Consider the following 24,620-nt stretch of genomic DNA (forward strand, 5'->3'; position numbering starts at 1 on the left):
TAGTATAGTAGCTCTACTCGTATAATTTTTATATCTTAACTAATAATTTAAAATCCAATCTAATCGGTTTGACTTCGATCCAGTCTATTAACTAGTTTGGTTTGCCTTTTGAACCGTTTTAAACTGTGCGAACCTACTGTTTAATCATCGAACTGGTGAATTAGTCTGATTTTAATCAAAATGATCGAATTTTTTCGATCAAGTTATATTAAAATTCAGTGGCATCTGTTACTAGCTCTTTTACATTTTATTTACTATTCTTGTCTCATATAGATCTAGCGGTGTAGGTTGTCATTGTCGTCGACTGTACCCACTAAAAATTATTGATTATAGTTCTCACACCCTCCTTTGTTAATTCTTTTTCAGATACTTCAGCACGAGTTTCTAATTGAGCTAATTAGATAGCGAGACAAATAACATCTCCTACCATCGTGTGTGGCAGCTAGAGGAGGACCTTGCAATTAGTTTATGTATGTGTAGTATTCGGTAGGTCTGTTGACATGCCCAGTAACTTTCGCTGTAAATTCGGGATGTGACATTTGAATAGACTATCAGTATTGTTGAATACGATGTAGACCATTGGAAGTTCGTAGAAATCAAACTTCATATTTTTTCAATATTGTTCTCTTGTGTATCAAGTATACATAAAAATAAATAACTAAAAATAAATAAAATGATGATATGATTCTTATAATCGAGATCAAGAGTATAACTCTTGCTTTAAATATTTTAAAAACTTTTCCATCCAAAATTCAATTGGTTTATATTTCTTTATACCATTAAACGAGCAAACGTCTCATATCGACCATTAAAATTATAAATTTTGCCATACTTTGATCATTAGGTTAATGATGTTGAAAAAATTTGAAATTTAATTTCTATATACTTTAAGTAGTATGAATCATATTCAATATTGATGTTCATCGATTTACAAACTCTGTCATTGAAAACAAATCGATAGCAAAATAGTTTATATCCTACTGATAGTATTCTAGCCCCTCTTTCTCTCTCTTTATATAGAGTTAAGCTGGAATACTATCGGTAGTAAAAGGGCTCCATTGCCACAATTTATTTTCGATGACAGAGCTTTCAAATTAACAATTGGCATCGTCAAACATGATATATATACTAATTGAAGTATTTAGAAACCAAATTTTAAACCTTTCCAATTTGAACATAATCTGTACTACTTGAAGAAAATGATCTATACTACATGAAATTTAGTTTCTAGATGCTTCGACTAAGATTGATCATATTCAACGATGTCAATCGTCGATCTGGAGACTCGATCATCGAAAACAAAATAGATGTTAACAGTGTCCATTAGCTACTGGTAGTATTCCAGCTCAACTCTCTCTCTCTCTCTATATATATATTATAATTTTTACTATTTAGATTTTAGGCCATCCAAAATATAAAAAGGCTTATATATTTTATAAATTTTAATTATGAGGTTAAGATTCTAATTTTTTAATTTTTTTTAAACTGCTCACTCAATAATAGGGCTGATAATTTAATTTGCTCTTGGCGAGCCTACGCGAATTCAACTCGTTAATAAAGAAATCCATCACGAGATAAATTTTTTAATTTAATATTTTAACGAGTTAATTCATGTTCCATTCATCACGAGCCGTCCCAGTTCGCTCGTGTTTCATTAGTTGCCACCGCCCAATACAGTGCAGGGACCCACATGTCAGTGTCACCAACAGTGACAACAATTTGCCATTAAACAGATATTTCCAATTTGTCGGCGCAAAACGTGCACGGCATGCCAAAAATTATAATATTTTATTTGTCTTTACAATTTGTAATAGAAAATGTGATTTGTGTATAAATTCAACTCGTGTTCGGCTCGAAATGAGCTCGAGATCGAATTGCTCGTTTAGTAAACGAGCCAAACACGAGTTGGCTCGAGAACAGCGAATTGGATTGCCACTCCTAGACACAGGGACGAAGCTATATGGAGGCTCAAGGTGGCCATGGCCCTCCTCAACTTTTCAATATTTGCTTAATGGTCCTTCAAAGTTTTTTTTTTGTGGACCATGGATAGCTTTGGCCCCCCTAATTTTTCAATATTTGCTTAATAGTATGGTGCCAACATAACTCTCTCTTTCTTTCTCCTAATCGGTATACTCTTTTTATGGGTGAAAATATATTAAAAGCTTCTTGCTTATAGAGTCTTTTGTAATATATTTTTCTACTCTAAAAGTTTTATTTAATAATTTTTTAAAACTTTTATTTATCTTAGGTGAGCTCTTTTATTTGACTAAATCAAGAAGTGTATTAAATCTAATAACTATGTTAATTTTATTTACTAAAAAACTAAAAAATTAGTGTTAGATTTAGTAAAATTTCTAAGTGATTTTAATATAATAATATAAATAAAATAATTAGAAGTTAAATATCTAAAAATAAAAAAAAAAATAAAGTTCATACTTTTACATTATTTATTTAATTAATAATTTTTTAATAAAAAATTTTTAATTAGGAAAAATTTTGTTTATTATTTATTACTAAGGTTTCTATTTAAATATATTTTGGCCCCCCTCATATTTGAATCCTAGCTTCATCCCTGCCTAGACACATGAGACTCTCTGAGCATAAATTAAGGCCATATTTGAATGTATGAATAAATATTCGGTATATTTTTTTTAATTTATTTAAAAATTTATATATTTGATTGATGACAAGTGTAATCAAAATGTTTATAATAAATATCGTATTCGTACTTTAATTTTTTTTTAGAATAAAATAGATCACCTTATAGATAAAATAAATTATCCTATCAAATTATAAATAGCAAGACCTACGAAGAAATAAAAATCAAACTCCTTACTCCCAATCATATTAGAAAAATTTTATACAAACTAATTCCGACATCCAAACTGGACATAAAGACCTTAAAACTTGTTGAAGGTATCTAGTAGGACAATTATCTCAAGCTCCATTTTTTAACAAGCTCTGTGTTTTTTATTTTTATTTTTCCTCTTCTTTCTTAGTTTTTGGAAAGCATTGTTTCAGCATGCTTTCCCACATTTTACTCAATTATAGTTTCTGAGTTAAATGTGGAACACAGGTTCAAAAGTCAAGAAAAACTAACACTGCCATTTGGAAGCATGCTGTGCTGAAGAAAAGTGTGGACATGGATCTTTTGTAAGGAAGAGATTTGACTATACTGTAACTAATACATTTTTCAGTGAACACAAAAGCCAATCATACACATGGAATTCAGATTAAGAGAGAAAGGAGGAAAATAGAAGGGGAAAAAAGAAAAGAAAAGAAAAGAAAAGAAAAGAAAGGCATTGCATTTGATCTCCAAATCTACTGTTTTTATAGATATCTACTGCTTTCATCATTGTTTTCTTTGGTTGTGGAATCTATCCGGCCATCGGATTTATACACATGCTTAAAGCAACAAAGCAAACATTATTCATTTTTGAGAAATGAATCTACTCTTAGCTTTCATTCGAGCTACTTATGCTGCGCAAACCGACTAAAACCATTCAATTGAGCTCAGACAATACCGATGCTGCTACACGTTTTAACGCATCAGAAGCGTTTTGCAAATCGGACTCGGAATGGCCGGCGGAGACAAACATTCGGATGCCCACTGGGAGCGGGCATTTGTCGAGGTTGGACCGTTTTGTGGTGACAATATATACTGAATCCTCCTCCAAGACCTGCAAAAAAATTAGGGGCAAAAATGCCAATTAGTTTGCTTATTTAAAAAAGAGTTATTTGGGTGGCAGAAGTTCAGTGACAATTTTATGATACTAACCCTCTCGACTATTTTATTGAGAAGCTGCAAATCGCGCTTTTGAGAACCAGTGGAGTTCTTTAGTTTTAGTAAGACGATAGGTGACAAAGGATTGCTTGCGACTGTTAATCCCGGAATATCTGATAAACCTGCATCCAACAGCAAAAAACAGTATCAAGAAGATGTTAGGCTTCAGCTAAAGATTTAAGTTCACAAGCCTATGTGGCAACTAAAAGTAAATTAGGCATATTTTATATAAGAGACCATTGAGGGTTTTCAACAAATACACCCCTTTTAAACAAGTTAGTTGCCTACACGGCATTTGAAAAGCAAACATTGCATCTATACACTCATGTGTACGTCTTTGAACTATAAAACTGACCTTCCACCAGAGAAGCAATATTTCTCCTCAAAGATGAGAGGACTGTGGGATTCGCCTCCAAGTAATCAACTGCAGCAATTGCAGCACTTGCAAGATAGGGCGGCAAAGACGCAGAAAAGACATAACCAGAGCTACTCAAACGCTACAAAGACGAAATAAACAGTCAATTACCAAGTGTACATTATAAGAGTAAAACATTGAAAAGGTTTATACATACATATCCCTGCAAACTGTACCCTTTCAAAATGCAGTTTCTTAAGAAGAATGTTCTCTTATTTGGTAAGTCATCCAATTCATGGGGATGGAAATTCAGATTTTGCAAAGACATTTGTTAACAGACATCACTTAGGGAATGTACATAGATATCTCAAAAATTAGTAAGAGTTCATATAGTTACTTGGTGATCAATCACTCTGACACTTCCAGTACAAAATCCTCCATCTGTAGCCAAAGCATTGCCCATTCCAGCAGTTATAATATCTATCTTTTCAATCTGCAAAAGATGACATTAATTAGGGTTTGAAACTTTCAGTAGACATGGAGAGAGAAAGACCATTTCAGAGTAAGATCTTTGACATACTGGAACCCCAAAATGTTCGGCAAGGCCTCGTCCGGAATTTCCAAGTACACCAAACGAATTGCTCTCATCCATTATAAGTCGAAATCGGTATTTCTCCTTCAGCCTCACAATCTCATCCAATGGAGCTATTTGTCCAGAATTCTGCCATCCACAAGAGTGCAGAAGACAAGGAAAAATCAGTTCGATAGATATGGATAATATAGGACTAAGGCCAAAAAAGATGAAAGAATTATCGACTTAGGATCTGCAGAATAGTTTCAAACGGAGCATAACTAAAACAGAATATAAAGGATAGACATTTTATTTTAGCAGTAACAAAGTTGCAAACAGCTTTCTATACGTCTATGTTATTTGTTATTACATGAATGTTGTTCCCTGTATGAACCGGTGAACAAGTATCAGACTTTCTAGTTCCATGGGGACACAAAGGAAAACCCCTAGACCCATATGTGAAGATATCAAATCTGATGCGAGAAAGGAAGAAAGAGGAGCACCACATACGTACTTGTGGAGGAAAAGGATTTTAAATTATGAGAAGCACAGGCATAACTAAAGTAGATTGTATATAGAAAGTTTCATCGCTAACCCCAAAAGTTTAAGCCCTTTCATTATGGATCTCTATAACAGCCCATACAGTGGAGATGATGATTCAATTATTTGGAATTTAGAAATTTCATGCAACAAGAGAAGAGTGAAAAGGCAGAATTGACAGTCCAGTAACCAAAGATTCTTTTATCAAATGACAGCAACAATTTTGAATTGGCAATAGTGTGATAAAAAACAATAATGATAATTACCTGGTATAGAGCTTCAACAACTATGTAGCGTCGTAGCTTTTCTGCTTGTTTATTTCCGCGGGTCATTTTCTCCAAAGTCTTTTCAAGTGATGTCATATCATTGTGTTTGTAGTAGACAACCGTACTTCTGGAGAGATAAAGCCCATTTTGAACCGCCCAGTGGACACCTTCATCACTTTAAAGCAACATATATTATCATTAATTACTGTCTATATAGAAAATGACAGCACCTAATATATATATTAGAGTTGTACAACTCAGCGACCAGCAACTAGTCGAACAGAGCGAGAATTTAAAATTTAACATCAAACAACAAATCACAACCAAATGGGAATTAGACGTAAGCAACCCATCCGACCAACAAGTTTTAAATCTCATTTAAAAGTCAAGTTATTCACAGGCTTTCAAAAAAATATTGCTATTTCTCAACTAACGATCAAACATCAGGTTCAAGCCCATGTTGCAGAACACCAAGATATTTGTAGGTCCAAATTCAATATACCTAACTATGAGGCATCTAACTAAATTAATATAATTTAATAACTACAAATATCAAATAAGATACCATATATGAAAATTGAAAACCAAACCAAGAGAACTTTATGCTCCTTTAGCAGAAAAATTTATCAAAAGGAACTAACGAGCTAAAAAAAAAATGCTCAAATCTCTTCTAATGTGTATGATCAAAAAAAAAGAAAAGAAATACAAACAATAAGAAACATAACTTTCCAAAATGCCCATAGTAAAATAAAAGTGACATTAAGGACCAACAGAAATGTACCAAGACAAAATTACTAGGTCAGGATAAATGTACTAGTTTCACTAAAGATGAACACAGTCATAGAGAGGAATACTGGAGTAGTCGTCAAAATGTTTAGAGTGCAACACCTCTTTAAAATACCAAGTCAAGGCTACAAGATATCAGAATTCAGCCATATTATTGATAATTATATCATTTAGAAATTCTTGTAGATAAAAAGGTGAACAAAAAAAGGCAACACCAATGTCTATTAAAGAAAATGGAATAGCATACTTACGCGACAATGATATCTCCCTTCTTGCAGAAGGCTGGAATTACACTGAATATTGTGGATATTCCATAAGAGTACAGGATTGAATCTGGGGTGCCCAAGAACTTTGCAATTCTATTTTCACAATCAAGATGAGCATCTGGAAATGATATAGCTTGTTAGTGTATTAAGCGAACAATGAAGAAAGATGGATTTTACAGCAATTGAAAGAACTCTTACCAATTGTTCCATAAAATCCCCTCGGACCGCAAGAACCAACACCATATTTCTCCACGGAACCAACACAGGAATCCTGAGATTATGCGGTACTAAGATCATCTTCATGTGATAATGAAGAAAATAATACACTAAAACAGCAAAAGGTAAATAGATTCGCACAATTATCTTCTCATGGCCTATTAGTCCAAGAAAGTTTGCTGATGCGAAATTTAAGACTTCTTTCCCGTTAATTATGGTATGCGGTCCTGCAGCACTGCATGGAAATATCACTATGTGAGCATAAATGATCAATAATTCTGCTAATCTTAAATATGTATCTAATCGGGATATCATGATCATGAGAATCAAAAAATTATGGAACTCATATGTTCGAAAAGATATGTAGATTAAAAAAAAGGAAAAAGAAAAATCTCATCATTTAGGTGATGAACAGAGGAGATTCTTTTTCTTTGGCACATGAACAGAGAAGTTATGCAATGAAGGAACATTTTACTTCTCATGACTGCTGCAAACCTACATATAAGAAAGTTTCTGGAAAATAAATATTGAGCTGATGTGCGCATATTTCTCATATGTTTTTATATTTACCATAGAGAAGGTAATGATAAAAAAAATTGCTTCTTATACAAACTATAGATTGGTGAAACCGTGAAAGTGAACAAAGGACTTAAACAAATCTTTCCAAACTCATAAAAGTAAGGAATAAAAGATGGTCATAAATCCCTATTCAGAATTTTCACCTTTCCAATGCAGGAGGTTGAGCTTTCATATCATCAGTAATAGAAGGAGTAAGAGACTCCGGAACCCATTCCTCACAAAGATCATCTATCTCCTGCAGTCAAGTGAAAGAACCAACATATCAGACAAGGTCAAGGATAATAAGAAAAGGCTGCCTCAAGAAAAAGAAAGCTAGTTACAAGCATGCTGGTTTCGTACACAAGTCTGCATAATAAAATGTCAAATTTACTAAGCCATCATTAACAATGTTGAAAAGATTATCAATTCAGATTCTATTTACGACTTAAACCAACCTTCTCGGACAGTGGCTTCTTTGGGGGCTTGTAGCTCTTCCTCGAGAGCTGGAACAATATGACAGCAATGAGAAGAACTTCAACAACCAGATGACCTTCAAAAGAAAAGGCACCAACTTCAGTTCAATCAAAACCAATAGCTTGATAAACGCAGTTTGCTGCCCGGCATGCACCCTAAAACAAGATAGCCTGGACAACGGATGAATCTAAATATTTTTCTACTGTGCTGAATGAAGAAAGATAGATCTATTTTACCAAATTAAGCGACACTTTTCCAAGTTTCCAACTGAATAGTTCACTCTGACTTCTTTCATTCTTATTGAACATAGGCTGTAAAGCAGAAATACCTACTGTCGACGAAACTTATATGTTTTCATTAACTTTTCTATCAGAACATTGCTGAACCACACAGTATATAGCATGCCAGTACAAAGTTAAATTGATAAAAATTCGGAAATAGACCCAAAAAATACAAGGTGCCCAGCACCATGCTAAATCATTGCAGCACCATATTCATGAAACCATATGATACTTTAATGATCATCTGAAACCTAAAAGATAGATCTTGACCTGGGAATATACTTCAACATCGCCACTCATGTGCATAAATATGAATGGCATGCGAAATTAATAGATGAGCTAAGAGGTGGGGATTTAACCCAGAAAATTTTAATATAAGGATCAAACACATTAAACTTGTGATTATCAGAAGAGGTTTATAACCGGCTCTGATACCATGCAACCTAAACGATCGATCTAATAGGTACAGCCTAGGAATATACTAAACATAATTGACCAATGATTATCTTATATCTTTAGCACTCCTATGACAAAGTTTCCATGCGTGTAGCTCATCGAGAGCAACCTTGCTATTAATCAAATGCACAATTATGATTTGCACATAAAGAGTCGGATATGATGCACGTACCATCAATATGAACCCCGAAAACAACTGCTCGGGCAAGGGGAGCATCGAACGCAATCGAAAACCAATCAAGCGCCTTCGTCGTCATACCCGCTACAGGCGAAACCATTTCCCCTTCCTTATCCCCCCCCCAAATCAAATCACTTGCTTTACTTGATCAAACAACTATCTGAGCTGAGCTTAACAGGGCAATGCAGAGCTGCAACAACAATCGATCACCCGCTTAAAGAAGCATACAATTCAACCAACAATTTTTAGAGTAAAGCATCGCAAATCCAACCAAATCATTCCCTTTTTCCAATGGCAAATCCAAAAAAAGAAAATTGTGATCAAATCCAAATTGAAGGGGGGAAAAAACACTGGTGAATTGTTACAAAATTCCCGCATTTCCTACTTGATTCGGCACCAAAAGTTTAGAATTTATAAACATACTCAGCATCTAATGACGCATTACTTTCAATTTTCGACAAATCAAATGCAAAAATTAAAGGGAATTGGGGAAAGAGAGTATGGGAATGAGTCCTCACCTACGAAACCCTAGCGATGCTTCGAACACTAGAGGGGAAATAGAGAAATTTACACATTTTCGATTCATCTTTTTACGATGCAATAAATAAGTATGGACGAAGCGAGGATGGAATAAAAAATAATTAAAAATTAACAAACTAATAAAAAAAAATAAAAAGTGGAATGATTGGGTCAAAATTGGGTGCTTTGCGAAATGACCAAAATGCCCCTCATTTTGGATATATTTGCATTCTGACATGTAAAAGTGTATGCAAAAAAAATTTTTTGAGGGGCCTAAATGTAAAAGTGCATGTGGGAAGTAGGGGTGGCAATCCAGCTCGTTGTTCACGAGCCGGCTCGTGTTCGGCTCGAAATGAGCTCGAGATCGGCTCGCTCGTTTAGTAAACGAGCCGAATATGAATTGGATTTTTCAGCTCGTTTAATAAACGAGCCGAACATGAGCTGGGGTCAGCTCGATCGTGTTCGGCTCGATAACAGCCCGAATACATATATTTTATATTTATATAATTTATTTAATTTATATTTTTATAAATAAATAAATAATTATATATAATATATTTTTATTATTTAATTTTTAGCAAAATAAAAATATAAATGCAAGCTTAATTATAAAAAAACTCATTTATATGTAAAGTTTCAACTATTAGATCAAAGTATAATGGATAAGATTTTATAAATTTATTTTTTATATATATTTAATCTATTTTTTTTTAATTTATTGTTCGTTGGCCAGCTCGTGAGCCAGCTCGTGAACACGAGCTGAATTTTTCGGCTCGATACTTTAACAAGCCAGCTCGTGTTCGACTCGTTTATTAAACAAGCCGAACATGAGCCGACCCTTAGCTCGCTCGTGTTCGCTCTGTTACATCCCTAGTGGAAGTAGACTTATTTGAGTATGCTAGAAAAAATTTTTTAAATACAAATTTTTTATAAAATTATTTGGCAAACTTTTATAATAATTTTATAAAGTAATTAATTTTTTATTTTAATTATTTTATTTTATTTTTTTACTTTTTATTTTAAGTTTTATAAAATTACTTTAATTAAATTTAAACATTTATTTTTATTTTTAATTAAATTTTTAGAAAAAAAATATAATTTTTTGAACAGAATTAAAAAATAAATGATGTGCTAGTTAATTTAGTTATTAAATTACCTCTTCGAAATATATAATAACTGAATAATAATAGGTAAAGTAATATAACAGTGGAAATAATTAGCAAACTTAACCAACAAAATTATTGGAATTTTTAATAGTGTCCTATTTAAAATAAAAGTTGAAGTTCAATCCATTGATTGAAACAAATTAAAGTTTAGTGAACCAAATAAAATTTTGTTAAAAGTTCTGGGGCCAATGATATAATTTACCCAAACTTATGAAAATCCCTCAACTATATGGCCTCCTTTTGTTTTTTTTTTTTTCTAAGAATCAAGTAATTTTGGTTAAAATATAAAAATATTATTAAATTAAATTATAATTACTTTTTAACTAATGAAACTAAAGAAACTAACGGCTAATAACAAATAGAATCATAAAATTTTATAAAAGTTTTAATTTAACTAAGTTTAAAAAGTTTTAATATAAACAAAAAAATCAGAACTTGAGCACTTGAACAGCCTAAGAGGAAAAATAGTCCATGGGCCACTTTCAAGACATCTTATAGATGAGGGGTCTCGAGACATTATTTTTATTTGACTATTTAATTTTTATTTAATTTTTTAATTTATTTAATTTAAAATTATTTAATAATTTTTTCAGCATAAAAATTTAAGTTAATCATTTACGTTAATGAATGAATTATAGTTGTATAACTTGGATCAATATGCTAATTAAATTCGCAAAAAGAAATGACATATTTAAAATTTAAAATTAAAAAATTATTAACAGACTGAAACTAAATAAATTAAAAGATTAGATAGTAAATTTAAATAATTTAAATAAAGTTTACTATATTTCTATTTTATTTTATTTTATTTTGGTTACTACTAAAAGGGTATTTTGGGCACCGTAATTCACCACGACCGAGCGATTGCTCCGTGGTAGCGAAAGCTCTTCGGTGCAACGGTTACATTGTGAGTTAGGCCTACGTGTCACCATACCTATTCGTCCACGTGTCGCGTTGTCAATCGTGCGTGCAACCGTTACACTGAGGAGCAGTCCCGTGACACACACGGTTCGGACTCTTCGTTAAGGTTTGAATTTTTTGACCGTTGTCGTCAACGTCCAGGAAAATAAAACCAGAGTCCATTCGATTAATTCAAAGCCCACAAAGAGCTGCGGCATTTCTTAGGAAGAGAAAAGTAGGGTTTTGAAAAAGTCTTTTATGTAGAATTTTCTCTTTTTTCTTTTGTTATAATCTACGTAAGTTACACGCGCAAATTTCTTTCAGAATACGGCACCGACTCGAATTCAGAATCTATTTTTCGAGAAGTCGTATTATAATTGATTGTTCTAAATCCCGATCGGATGTGTAAATATTTTGTTTGAGATAACTTCTCGATTTAGTTATATTCTATTTGGACATTGAAATACGTTATCTGACAATAACTCGTGCAAAATAAAAATTTTCTGTATATATATGTGTGGTTGTAATAAAGAAATTTGATTTTCTTGGAAGATTTTGACATCCATAATTATGTAGGATAATATATTTTAACTATAAAGTAATGACCTGAAGGCTGATTTAATATTCAATTCTAAACACTTGATCATATTCCTCACTCACTAATGTATAAATTTTTCAAGTAAATTAAGAAGATATATATTGAATAAGATATTCATAAATGTATCCACGTAGGGCCTTCAGTAATTTGTATATTTGATTGATAAAGAGTGTGATCGAANATACGTGATGATTTATCTTATAGTGAAAAAATGATTTGAAGTTTGAATAAGATATTCATAAATGTATCCACGTAGGGCCTTCAGTAATTTGTATATTTGATTGATAAAGAGTGTGATCGAAATATATAAGGTCCGATATCATATTCAAACTTCAAATCATTTTTTCACTATAAGATAAATCATCACGTATCTTTGAAGGTGTAAAAAATCAAAATCCTTACTAATTCCTGTCATATTAAAAAAGTTTTATATAAAAAAAAATTTTAAATAACTTACTCCGACATTCAAACACAGACTAAAAAATCATAATTCAAAAGTAGAGTCAGAGTCTCCGTCAAACTCCGGTTCACCACTGATATAGGTTCAAACAAAACTGGAGTTGATCTGGAGCTAAGTTTGTATGATGATTTTTTTTTTTTTGTTTGGTTGAAGTAAAAGTGCTATTGTTCTAGTGTTGCATGAATGGTCTTATAAATAAAAATCTTTTCATACGAATTAATATCTTATGTTTACTTCAGATTTGGTCTTTCAGATCACATGCAGCTATAAATATGACAAGATTAGAGATGTATATAATTAAAAATACAGCAGTTGTAATTTGTATATGATCTGTTTTGCGGTATATCTTATTTTCCTTTGCTTTTTTAAATTTTTGGCTTTCCTTGAGAATCATATATATATATAGAGGGTAAAATATATGTAAAGAAGAGAAATTTCTCTTTTTTGGTTTAAGCAATGAGTGGATCATTAAAATTATCTCTTAAAATAGAAAAACTCTCTCCAACTGTTGTATCTCTAACTATATTACGCAGGCTCAATTTCGGTATCGAATTATAACTACAGCAAACCAAACTTGTTTGCATCTACATTGACCCCTACATAGTGACAGTAATAACTCTTGAAAATATAGTTTGGGCACTTGTTCATGGTGATCTCCCCATTGAAATACTGATTCAATTTGTATTTAACACTCAATAGTTAGATAGGTTGTTAATTTTATCAGTCTCCGATTAAAGTATATAAAATAATTAGAGTCTGGCCATTATACAATCGATAGTACCAATCTCTTGATACTATCGAGCTTTTTACCGTTAGATATACCTTTTGATTATTTTCGCCTATTGGATACCTACTCAACTATAAAGGACTACTATCATCCTAGCCGCACATTCTTTAATCCAACGGTCGAAAACTCGATAGCACAAAGCGTTTAGTACTATCGATAGCATGGTAGTATGATTTAGATAATTAGCTCAATTAACTCCATAATAATAATCAAAAGTTAAGAGGTGTGAGTCAAAAGTTTTAAAGCTTAGAGCCTATTTTCAAAAGTAGGTTACAGTTGAGGGGAAATCTTTTTATCTCGAGTATCAATTCACAATCCTTTTTTTTTTTTTAAGAGAAAAGAAAAAAAAGTAAAAAAGAGAAAGTACACGGCATCCCATTTTCTTTTCTTTTAAAATTATTCCACATTTTCCCCTACCCTTCTTTTTATTTCTACTTTTATACTTCTGTTCCAATCGTCTACTTATTGCGCATTTATTTTCCTTTTAATCATTAGATATTCTCAGTTTTGTACATTTGTATTGAAAGCGCATGAACTGGTCGATGTTTTATTAGAAATTTGGGAAAAAATATTAAATATAATTCTTTAAAAAAAAAAGAAACATATATAAACCTCAAATCATGCAAAGGTGAAGATAGAAGAGACGGTCCTGAACTTAATGAATAAGAAAAAGGGGGAAATATATAGATCGGTCGCTAAAACTAAATATTTAAAAATAAAAGATTCAAGCTCATTACATTAAGGAAAAACTTCAAAAACTCCCCTTGTGGTTTCGTTGTTTCTCACTTTGTTCCCCTGTGGTTTAAAATATATCAATTTGTCCCCCTGTGGTTTCTTTTTTTTCTTTTTCTTATCAATTTTATTATTTTTTTCTTAAATCAGTGATAAAGTTAAAATTAAAGGGTACTAAAATGAATATTTGATAAATCTAGATGAGTATCTGAAGTTTTTTGTATATAATTTAATGAAATATTAACGAAAAAGCTACCGAAAAGATAAAAACGAAACCACAGGGGGGCAATTTAATATATTTTAAACCACAGAGGGTCAAAGTGAGAAACTACAAAACCACAGGAGGGGTTTTTGAAGTTTTCCCCTCGCAACAACCTCGAAATTGCCACTAGGTCCTGCACCCTGCAACTGCAACAAGATACTCGTGAAGCTCAAATGGGACCCAAAAAGAAGTGAGAAAATGAAGAGGCAGTTTAGGAGTAGAGCTATGTAATGATGTATCTTAGTGGTTGCTGGAAAGAAGAGAGAGAGAAAAAAAAAAAAAAGAAAAAAAAAAAAAGAGGAAACACAACCAGAATACCAACATAAACCTATATAATGGAGAAAAAGTGAAAAAGATTCGGCATCATATGGGTAAAACGCAAAGATGAATCATCTTGAATCGACTATCTGACTTTTTAAATTTTGACTTTTTTCAAGTCAACCTTCCAATTTGTTTGATTCGAATCAGTCAACAGTACTTTGACTTTAAAATTTAAGTTTATTACTTACTTTAATAAATTTATATTTGCAAGAATTATATAAAATATACTTAGTGGATCTGTATAGATAAATAATATATCAAATTTTAGAAGTGAAATGCCGTTGACTGATTCGAATCAAACAAATGGAAAGATTTGAGATAATAAAAATTAAAATTTGAAAGGTTGAATAGCTGACTCAAAATAATTCATAGTTCAAACAACTTTTATATATGTTATCTTTTTATATTTCATGTTTTTTTTTTCTTTTTTCATCCAGTAGTGTTTACTGTGGTGACTGGTCTCGATAACCCCCTTTGCCCCTTTGCGAGTACACATGACACAATGTTTTTTTTTATTTATTTTTTTGGAGAGATAGGTAGCACGCTACCTGCTTCGTTTATTTCATTTAGAAATAAATTTAGCTGAAAATGTGAATCAATTAGGATTCGAACTTTGATCTCAGGTACCAACCACTAAATTCTTTGCCACTTGCTCTAGAAATGGCCGGTACATGACACAATGTTATTAGACCTTCAAGATGAGGTTCCATGGTGGCCTCTTCTGCCCTTCACCTGAGCCTACATCATGCCCTCAGTGGCGCCGATGCGAAGCGCACATTAAGAAGTACTTGTTAAGATAAAATCATTCAAAGAAGTTTGATAATTTTTATAAAGAAAATAAAAGAGAAGCCCAACAACTATTTCCATTCAAATCTTCTAATTTTCACTCAAAGAGGAGCAGGCACAGGACTTCTTCCTTGCAAAAACAAACTTTAGGCCTAATTTAGTAATATGATGGCGAAAAATATTGTTTTTATATCATAAAGGGGAAAAAATAAATAAATAAAAGCACTAATAATACTCTTTTTTCTTACATTATAAAATTTCAGTTACAACCGTCAACAGAAAAGAATAAAGCATTGAAGCAAAAAATGAAAAAACTACTCAAATTTTTGAACCTTCTATAATTTAAAAATGATATTTTTTGCTGCCACGGTAGCAAATTAGGCCTAGTAGAAAGAGCACCAGAAGCAACAGAAAAACCAATTTACAACAGCACAATGTATAATTAGAGCGTCGTAAGCTGCAAACATACTGCAGAATATAGAAGATCACACCGCAACAACAAATCACCCCCGTCAAAATTATACATAACAAGCTCTCACACCAAAACTAGGTTCAAGAGGAAAGTAAGTGATACGATGCAAACTCCATGCGATTCTGCTTCGTTAGCTTTTCTACAATACTATAACATCAACCTACGATTTTCTTTTGTGCGCGAAACTCCTTTTTGCCGTTCGGTTTTTAAGTGATCGACTCACTCCTGTGGCTACCAGCTTCCATACATTGAACAAAGGCTTGGTCCCGACGAACGAATTGTCCCTTTACACGAGGCCGCTGCTCTGCAAGTATCTTTCTGCTCTGGTACCGGACCTGCGAGATAAATCTTCATATTAGCAACAGTACAAATAGTTATGGTACACAAACAGAATTGTGGAAACCCCTCCAAAAACAGAATTTTCGGCTTATCCCTATTCTAAACCATTGGAACCAATGAATTATCCTTGCAAAACTAAAGATTTTGCAAGTTTGCCTCATTAGTCTGTGTTTCTTCCAGCACAATCTACAATATCACTCATCGGTCGACAGTATATAATACATGTCTTACAATTTAAAAGGCAATGCAAAAATTGTGATATTTGGGAAGGTTTCTAGCGTTTTAGCCAATCTTAGAAAGAGATCCAAGTATCGTCTTGCGTCAAATAGAAAACGAGAAGTCCTACGATACGTATGAACTATTTCAGTTGAAAGAATAGGTTCAACAAATGACAATATTACGATAACAAAATAACTAGAATGGGAAATAGTACTGAATCGAACCTTTTTCTCAAAGCATCTATCTTTCCTTTTCAATCGGAATTTGTTTAAGGCCACTTCTCTTGGGCTTAAGCAATGAATCTCTGCCAGCTTATTCTCTTTGTGAGTAAATATACCCTCATTATTTGCACTTTCTGAGATGGCTTGCCCTGCACTTTCACTGGGGTTCCTGCCACTATTGCAGAAACTACTACCACTCTCAACAGCTGCAGAAGACATGTGCTTCTCTACATCCAAATGCTGTGAGGTCTCTTCCTGAATTTGCACTGAATGGTGAGCCGGGCTTTTCACACTCTGATTATCTTTGCCTTCCACTTGTATAGAGTTAACATTTTTTGGTTCGGATTGGTTTGATGAACTTGTTGGCATTGTTGCTTCTTGACAAATTGATTGGGAGTGACTCCAGAAAGGATGAGATGAATGGGGATAAAATAGGGGCTGCATAAGAGGGCCACAATCATTAACCATGCTATCGAGGGAGATGCCTCCAATTGGAATAGGAAAGGGTAGAACTCGAATAGGAGAGCAGCGAACTGCCTTTCCATCTTGAACTTTTCCATCTTGAACTTTATGCGCTTCCTCAAAATTTGGATTTGATTTTGTCCCACTACATCCTGGAGCATCACTGGCACTGGTTGAAGCTGCTACATTCCTGCTACTGTACCTGCAGGAGAATGAGAGGTACATTGTAATACAAAATACAAGAGATATATTAAATAAGATATTGTTAGACTTATTTATTCTCAGAAAGACTAGCATATAGGACCAAACAATCTCTTATAACTAGTAAACAACATACAAACTATATCAATTTTAAGCTTTCAAATGTGATAGAAAAAAGGATAACTGCATAACATAAAAAGGATCACCACATAATATGAGGGGAATTAAACTTTGATGATTCTTTTCTGATTTATCTGTAAAAAGACCTTATATATCAGGAATTACCAACATTATTATCTTTTTGGCAAGTCTCAACAGACTTGCAATATATCGAAATAAATCAAACTTTAAATGGTTCTTTTGCTAATTTATCTTTCTTTATGCAACAACAGTATCCACTTGGGACCTGTACATGCAGCAGATGCAGAACTATACCGGCAAAGAGAATATCCAACCATGAACAAAGAAAATTCAAATACATGCGAGTCTAGTGTATAATTTCTAAATGAACTAACTCTTTTGCTAAAATATTACGAGATTATTAAGCCGAAAATTAGAAGTACCCTAAGGTTCTGCATTATACTAAGCCCACACAAAGAAGACTAGCAACTGTAAATCTGAGTAAGCAAAGAAACACTCACAGTGAAAAGGCAGACGAAGTGGAATGGTTCAGTGTATTCCTTTCATCATTCTCCGTCTTGTTTGCGCTACTGTACTCAAATCTTCTCAAAGACAACTCTAAATGAGGGAAGGGGCTTGTCGCAAAATTGATGCAATTCTCTTGAGTATTTTGAATAGAATATGCGTCTCTTTGTGTGTTCTTATGTTTTGGTTGATTGTCAATCTCTCGAATTAGATCAACAACTTCTTCAGAAGCCTTCTCACATATGTTGTCCTTATGATCTGGGAATGTGCTTCGCATCACATCCTCCTTTCGAGCTGCTGCTTCATCAAAAGCACGTTTACGTAAGACATCATTACCATGTAAATACATATAATTTAATATGCACCTTGTAAATTCAAATTTTCATACCGACCACATAAAGATGCAGCTTCTTACAAAATAACTGTTATCTGAAGTTGAAGAGTTTTTGATTAATGAAGTTGGTTTTTTATTAGTACATTGGAAAAGAATTTCCCCCTTTTTTTTTCCCCAATACAAAGAGAAAAAAAAATGTCAGTTGAAGGGTCTTTTTGAAAATACAAATTTTGAAGGGGAACATATGCAAGTAGACGTCTGAATTTTCACATAGAACCCTCTAAATTGCAGTTTCAAACATAAGTACCCTTATGTTATATTAGAGTGTCTTCGGCTCATGAAGTTGGTTTCGTATTACAAAAGATCCTTTAACCAAATGGGGGCACATTTTGGGGCACATTTTATTTAAATACCAAAAGTAAATACGCCAGTTGAAAGGCACATCTGAAGATTTACAATTTACAAGGAAATATGAGTAAATTATCTATTTTTCATGAGCATTTAGGTAAATATCTCAAAGATTTATACCTTCAACTTTAGGCCCATACATTGCCAAAGAGCTATCTAATTGAATACGCTCTTCGCAGCTCTGATCCACCAGAGAGGGATCCTCATTACTAGATAGCTTATGCTCCACGAAATTTTCAACACGTCTACTCTCAGCTTCCATGTCTGACCTTGTACAAGAGCTCTGCACAAGAGGGGTGGCAAAAGTTGCAATGTCTACGTAAAACTCCATGACAAAATCTACACTAAAACACAATTTTGTTAGTAGTATGCAGAATCTTGTTAAATTTAATCCTGTCGCTAGGATTGTAAAGTATAATATTTTCAATGTTTCATATTCGAATTGCATAACTAACACATATAAACTCAACAATGAAAATACTGAATTAAATTCTAATGTATTCATTTGCTCAAAAAAATATAGGTAAAATTGATTATATTAGATAAAACCTTAGTCCCACCAGAAAGAAAAAGGACAAAGGATGAACTCTGAAAGGTTGCATCAGGAAATAGTTTTTAACCACACAAACAATAAGACAACTATTCTCCCTGAGTCAGGTTAAAAAATAACGTGTAAATTACACTTTTGCTCCTCAAACTATGAGGCACCTAACACTTTAGTCCTCAAACTTTAATTTGTTCCAATTTCTAGCTCAAACTTTGTAAATTGTTGCAAATGAGTCCCATTACCCCAACTTATTTGGCTAAATGTTGATAAATCAGTGACGTGGAAGTGATCTAGCATATATTAATTATTGTCACATTATCAATCACAACATTGCTGCATCGCTTCCACATCAGCGACACATCAATCTTTAGCCAACTAAATGGGATTGTGGGAATTGATTGCAACAATACAAAAAGTTCGAGCCAGTAATTGCAAAAATTAAAATTCAAGGATCAAAGTGTCACGAACCTCATACTTTGAGGACTAAAAGTATAATTTACCCAAAAATAAATGAAATTGACAATTTTACATCACGCATACTCTTTCTTCCAGTTATGAAGAGGACTGAAGAAGAGAATAGAAACTATAAAAATATGCCCGAATGTGTGGCAATACTTACTCGAGCATCACTCCCTTGGTCACTGCATTCCTTATTGTCCTGCATACAGGCAACATTTTCTTTGGAAACTTTTCCTTTCTTAGACTCAGCTCCGATTTCATGCTTTGCATGATTTTCATCTTGATATCCCAGCGTACCACTAGGCCTGCCACTTGCCTGATAAGTCAAAGTAACAACGAGGACTTAGAGATCACAAAATTGAGGGAGAAAAAGGGTTAAAATTTATAACCCTAAATTTGATATTGATTTTGTCCTCAGTTTCAATTATAACAGTTCAGTCCCTAATGTTTGTTGTACAACAACTATTTTAAATCCTGTTAGTCTACAGCATAAAGAAACACTACATCAGCATAAGCATAAAAGTGCTGCAAAGTGAACCTTAAAGACTGCAATGTCAACAAACATTAACAATAATAATGACATGGAAAACGGCAGTTTGATGGAAGGGCTTAATTGTCATGCAGGACAACCATCGAAGACAAAATTGCTAGAATTAAGACCTCAAAAAATGTACTTGAAATGGAAGCCAAACTTCAAAATCCAAATTTGTACTCGAAAATAAGCCTAAAAAGGGAATCAACTGGGTCTTACGATTTGTCTTCTCCAAACATGCTGCCACAAGTTCCTCAGTTCGTTCTTCCGAATTGGCTTAACCAGAAAGTCTGACGCACCTTTCAGCATGCATTTGAAAACCATGCTAACAGAATCATGTGAAGACATCACTGCATAATCCACAAATAAGAACATTAGTATTATTCACATGGATACATAATACTCGGAAAAATAGAAGATACACTTTTGAGTCATACTTATAACGGGAATATTTTTGCAGGTCTCATGTTCCATTATCATGGAAAGTAAACCAAATCCGGACATCAAGGGAAGATCTACTTCAGTCAAAACAAGGTCTATACAGTAAGATTTTTCCTTCAGCATCTCCCACGCCTTCACGCCATCTGAGGCTGCAGTAACTGCCCAAATAAAGGCAACAAACAGCTAAGGTAAAAATTCAGCTTTTACAAAAAAGGAGAAAATTGTGCAAAAATTGATCGTCTAATATGCTAAAGCATGAAAAGTCGTGTAAGTCAACAAGCACCCTCGCATGCTAAACTTCTAATGATTGCACAGTGTTTATCAAGCTGAACAAAGCCGGGTAGGAGCAACGTGAAATGGCGAGTTAGTGGTTGCTCGACTCCCAAACATTGTATGGTAAGCTTTATCTTCATAACTGGACCATATGCAGATCGGACAAATATCAATTATGGTAAAATATTATTTTAATGACGAGCTATTAGCGTGACCATCGAAAGATTTGATTCTTCTCTTCCTGCTTGTATTGAAACATATCATTGAAAATGAAGGCGATAGAGTTCCAAATAACCATCGATTTAGTACATCAGAGAAAATAGAAAAGGAAATCACGCTGTTCGTCGCCAAAAATCAGTGATCGAGCCTACAAAAGGATGAAATAAGAAAAAGAAGGCAGCGACGAAGAGCAAGTGTACAAGAAAGAGCAAAATCCCGGCGAACAAATTTGTCTCGCTCTGCAATTTAGGGCTTATCAAAAAAAGAAAACGATTTACACGAATTTTGAGCACTTCTTTATTCTCCAACCGATAGATCTTTTTCTCAAAAGAAAAATTAACAGAAATATTAAACCACAGAGAAATTAATGAAGGAAACAAGCATCAACACCAAATTCATGGCAAATTAAAACAAGAAAACACAAAGGGGGGAGAAACAAACCCCTGTAGCTACACTTCCTCAGGAGAGCGGCGATGATTTGCCGAGTCGAATCGTCCCCTTCGACGAGGAGCACCCTCACCGGCATCTTCAGCAAAAACCTCTCCAATCTCATCACCCCATCTCCCTCCTCCACCACCTCCACATCCTCCTCCTCCGCCGCCGCCGCCGGATCCTCCATCAACATCACCACCTCCTCCTCCTCCTCCTTTCCCCTCTTCACCCCTTCCCCCATCCCCAAATCCCCTCAAATCTCTTCGATATCTCCCCTAAGATCCCCTCTCCTTCTTCGTCTCCTTCTTCGTCGTCGTCGAAGGAGACGAAGCAGCTCAAACCCTAGGGCGAGTTGCGTCGGAAAAATCCCGCGATCTCCTCCGCGGAAAAATCGAGCTCTAACTTCTCACTCCCTCCTCTCCTTTTTAGGGCTCGAAATATCTTCGCCCCTCTCTCTCTCTCTCTCTCTCTCTTATTAGTTTCCGGATGGTGTGATCGCCACGTCAACAGATCCCGAGCCGCGCACCCATTGGCCCTAGTGGGGCCCGTCGCTAACGTGGCACGATCTGCGTCACTGGTTCTGATATTTACCTCTACAGCGCCATTGTGGCTCCGATGTCCTCATCGGCCTAACATTTCAAAAGCTAATATCTCGTGCACCTGGTGTATACTTTTCCACATCATGCACCACTTTTGACCCTTGAAATCATATATATATATATATATATATATATATATATATATATNCCCACTTAGCCATTTTGTATTGGACACGGTGAACCATTCACCGTGTCCAATACAAAAATTTTGTATTGAACACGGTGAATGGTTCACCGTGTTCAATATAAACACTTGGCCCAGCCCCGCCCGCGTGGCGCTGACGTGGCGCTGACGGGGCGGGGCCAGGGCCATTTTTGCAAATAATTTTTACACAGGGCCAATTTTAAAAAAAAAATTGTCAGGGGGCTATTTGCAAAAAAAACCCTAAAATTACAGACAAAATGTACAAATTTTAATAATTAATTTTTTTTTAACACCAATGCACAGATCACAATTTACTTTTATAAATAGTAACATAAAGTACGAACGGCGATAATTTAGTTTGATAACACTAAATTATATATGTTATAATTTATTTCAATAATAAGAATTATAATTTAATAATCAACACCATTAAACATAATTTAAAATATTTATATATTATAAAAATTAAATTCATTATTTCGAAGATTACTTTCTTACTTATCAACTCCCCAAAATATGAGCAGTTAAAATTAAATAATTATTTAAAAATTCAAAATAGAATTTTTTTATTTTTAAATATCAAAATTGAAGATATTATACTAGTGATAGATAATTAAACCTTATTAAGTCCTTAAAAAATGAGCAGTTCAAATTAACCAACCATTAAAAAATTAGAAATAAAGTTTTTAAGTTTAAAATCCAAAATTTGGATCTTGTTCTATTCTATTAAACAAAAAAATTGTATAAAAATATTTAAAGTATTACTTTTTAAATTCGTTTGATCATAAAATAGATGTTTTCAGCTATTGGATAAAGCAATTTGCAGTTAGATTGATAGTGGTCCTTTAGAATTGAGTGGGTAGTTTGTTGAATAATATGATCTAACGAATAAAAATGATCAAAGAGGCAGATCTAACGGCAGAAAACTTGATAGTACCAAATACTTGGTGCTATCGATAGCATTATAGCCAGACTTTACAACATTATTAATAATATTATATTATAGTCTAGCTCTTGTGAATTAATTAAATTATCATAATAATTAGGAAAAACTTCAAATATCCTCATTGTGGTTTCGCACTTTCTCACTTTAGTATCTTATGGTTTAAAGTGTATCAAGTTAATACCATGTGGTTTCACAATTTCTCACTTTAGTACCCTGTGGTTTAATATTTCATTAAGAAAAAAATAAAACCATAGGGTACTAACTTGATATAAAAATAAAACCACATGATACTAATTTAATACATTTTAAACCAAAGAGTACTAAAGTGAGAAAGTACGAAACCACAGAGAACTAGCTCGATACATTTTAAACCAAAGGATACTAAAATGAAAAAGTGCGAAACCATATGAGGGTTTTTGAAGTTTTTTCTAACAATTATGAGGCCCTACAGGCCCATAACTCTATGATGGGATATTTTAGGCCTAGGCGATGTGAGTGCACCGGGTGCACTCACTAATTTTTTTCTATTCAAATATCAAGCACCGAAACGTGGGCCCATCAATGGTGGGCCCCACGTGTCAGCGTGACAGCACCGTGATATATCACGGTTGATGTAAAAAGACGCTCTCGGGCTTTCTGGGGGATCGAGACGAGGCGTCAGCGGCACTGCACCCACCCTCGGCCGATATTTTTGTTGAGACGGCCACGTGGCAGTTCCTCGTCGCAAGAGGTGGGCCCCGCTCGCTAGACTCGCGCCACGTGGCCGATGGTGGAGCGGGTGGGGAGTTAGTGGATGTGAACGAGCCGTACATGTCACCCCTTTTTTTTAATTATTATTTTTATTTATTTTTTAATTTCTTTGGATACGCTACTCCGAGGGGACCAGTGCTTGGAAACGTTTCCTTTCCTTGTCAAAAAAAAGAAAAAAAGAAAAAAAAAATTTAATGCACCATTTAAATTTTATTTTATTATTAAGAGTTTTTTTTTTTTTTTTTGCTAAATTTACTTCAAACTACAGCAAAATAATAATACTAATATAATAATAATAATATAATAATAATAATAATAATAATAATAAGCATTAAATTTGAGTATCTATTTCTTACAGATTAGAATATCATTTTTTTATTATAAACTTTTTCAAAATGACTAGTTAGAAATTAGAAATTTTAATTTCTATTTTCATATATATTGAATTGAAATTTAATTTTAACGAAATTTATCACTTAAAAATAAATTTAGTGTATATAAATCTACCTATCTATCTAATACCTAAATAATTATTGTGATGATGGGCCATATAAAAATAAAAAATAAAAAATATATATATTTGAGGTTCGGTCACATCAAGAAACTTCTTGGTGAAACCAGACACCAACCAATGTAGCCAATGAGAGTTCGCCACGTATCCAAATAAAAATTGAATGCCCAAACAACTTTAAATATATATCAATTATAAATTTC

General features: G+C 33.5%; 2 protein-coding genes across 3 annotated transcripts; both read right to left on the minus strand.

Annotated features, from left to right (window-relative positions):
* Window positions 3,279–9,372, minus strand: LOC109728891 (long chain base biosynthesis protein 1b-like). Its single transcript, XM_020259425.1, has 13 exons — window positions 9,250–9,372; window positions 8,726–8,921; window positions 7,798–7,892; window positions 7,507–7,598; window positions 6,926–7,019; window positions 6,767–6,839; window positions 6,554–6,686; window positions 5,517–5,691; window positions 4,720–4,860; window positions 4,537–4,632; window positions 4,140–4,281; window positions 3,779–3,906; window positions 3,279–3,680 (listed from the first exon to the last, which is right to left on the minus strand). Exons 2-13 carry the CDS (start codon window positions 8,829–8,831, stop codon window positions 3,504–3,506), a joined length of 1,452 nt encoding a protein of 483 aa, XP_020115014.1. The 5' UTR covers window positions 8,832–8,921; window positions 9,250–9,372; the 3' UTR covers window positions 3,279–3,503.
* LOC109729058 (two-component response regulator-like PRR95) lies at window positions 15,578–21,915 on the minus strand. Of its 2 annotated transcripts, none has more exons than XM_020259701.1 (8): window positions 21,476–21,915; window positions 20,539–20,700; window positions 20,321–20,451; window positions 19,730–19,885; window positions 18,684–18,846; window positions 17,818–18,115; window positions 16,517–17,177; window positions 15,578–16,069 (listed from the first exon to the last, which is right to left on the minus strand). In XM_020259701.1, exons 1-8 carry the CDS (start codon window positions 21,705–21,707, stop codon window positions 15,941–15,943), a joined length of 1,932 nt encoding a protein of 643 aa, XP_020115290.1. In that variant the 5' UTR covers window positions 21,708–21,915; the 3' UTR covers window positions 15,578–15,940. The 2 variants fall into 2 exon arrangements, with proteins under 2 accessions (XP_020115290.1, XP_020115289.1); XM_020259700.1 differs by having other exon boundaries at window positions 15,586–16,069; window positions 17,818–18,118; window positions 21,476–21,914.

This window comes from Ananas comosus, linkage group 25 (assembly GCF_001540865.1).
Source record: "Ananas comosus cultivar F153 linkage group 25, ASM154086v1, whole genome shotgun sequence".
NCBI classification, from domain to species: domain Eukaryota; kingdom Viridiplantae; phylum Streptophyta; class Magnoliopsida; order Poales; family Bromeliaceae; genus Ananas; species Ananas comosus.

Excerpts from the sequence above, each read along its gene's own strand:
- LOC109728891 (XM_020259425.1), bottom strand. The coding sequence starts at position 8,831 with ATGGTTTCGCCTGTAGCGGGTATGACGACGAAGGCGCTTGATTGGTTT. Across the intron at positions 4,282-4,536 it reads TCAGAGTGATTGATCACCAA|CGTTTGAGTAGCTCTGGTTA; the intron begins GTAACTATATGA and ends TCGTCTTTGTAG. Across the intron at positions 3,681-3,778 it reads TCAATAAAATAGTCGAGAGG|GTCTTGGAGGAGGATTCAGT; the intron begins GTTAGTATCATA and ends ATTTTTTTGCAG.
- LOC109729058 (XM_020259700.1), bottom strand. The coding sequence starts at position 21,707 with ATGGGGGAAGGGGTGAAGAGGGGAAAGGAGGAGGAGGAGGAGGTGGTG. Across the intron at positions 20,452-20,538 it reads CAAAAATATTCCCGTTATAA|TGATGTCTTCACATGATTCT; the intron begins GTATGACTCAAA and ends TGGATTATGCAG. Across the intron at positions 18,119-18,683 it reads GTATGGGCCTAAAGTTGAAG|CAGCTCGAAAGGAGGATGTG; the intron begins GTATAAATCTTT and ends TTGATGAAGCAG.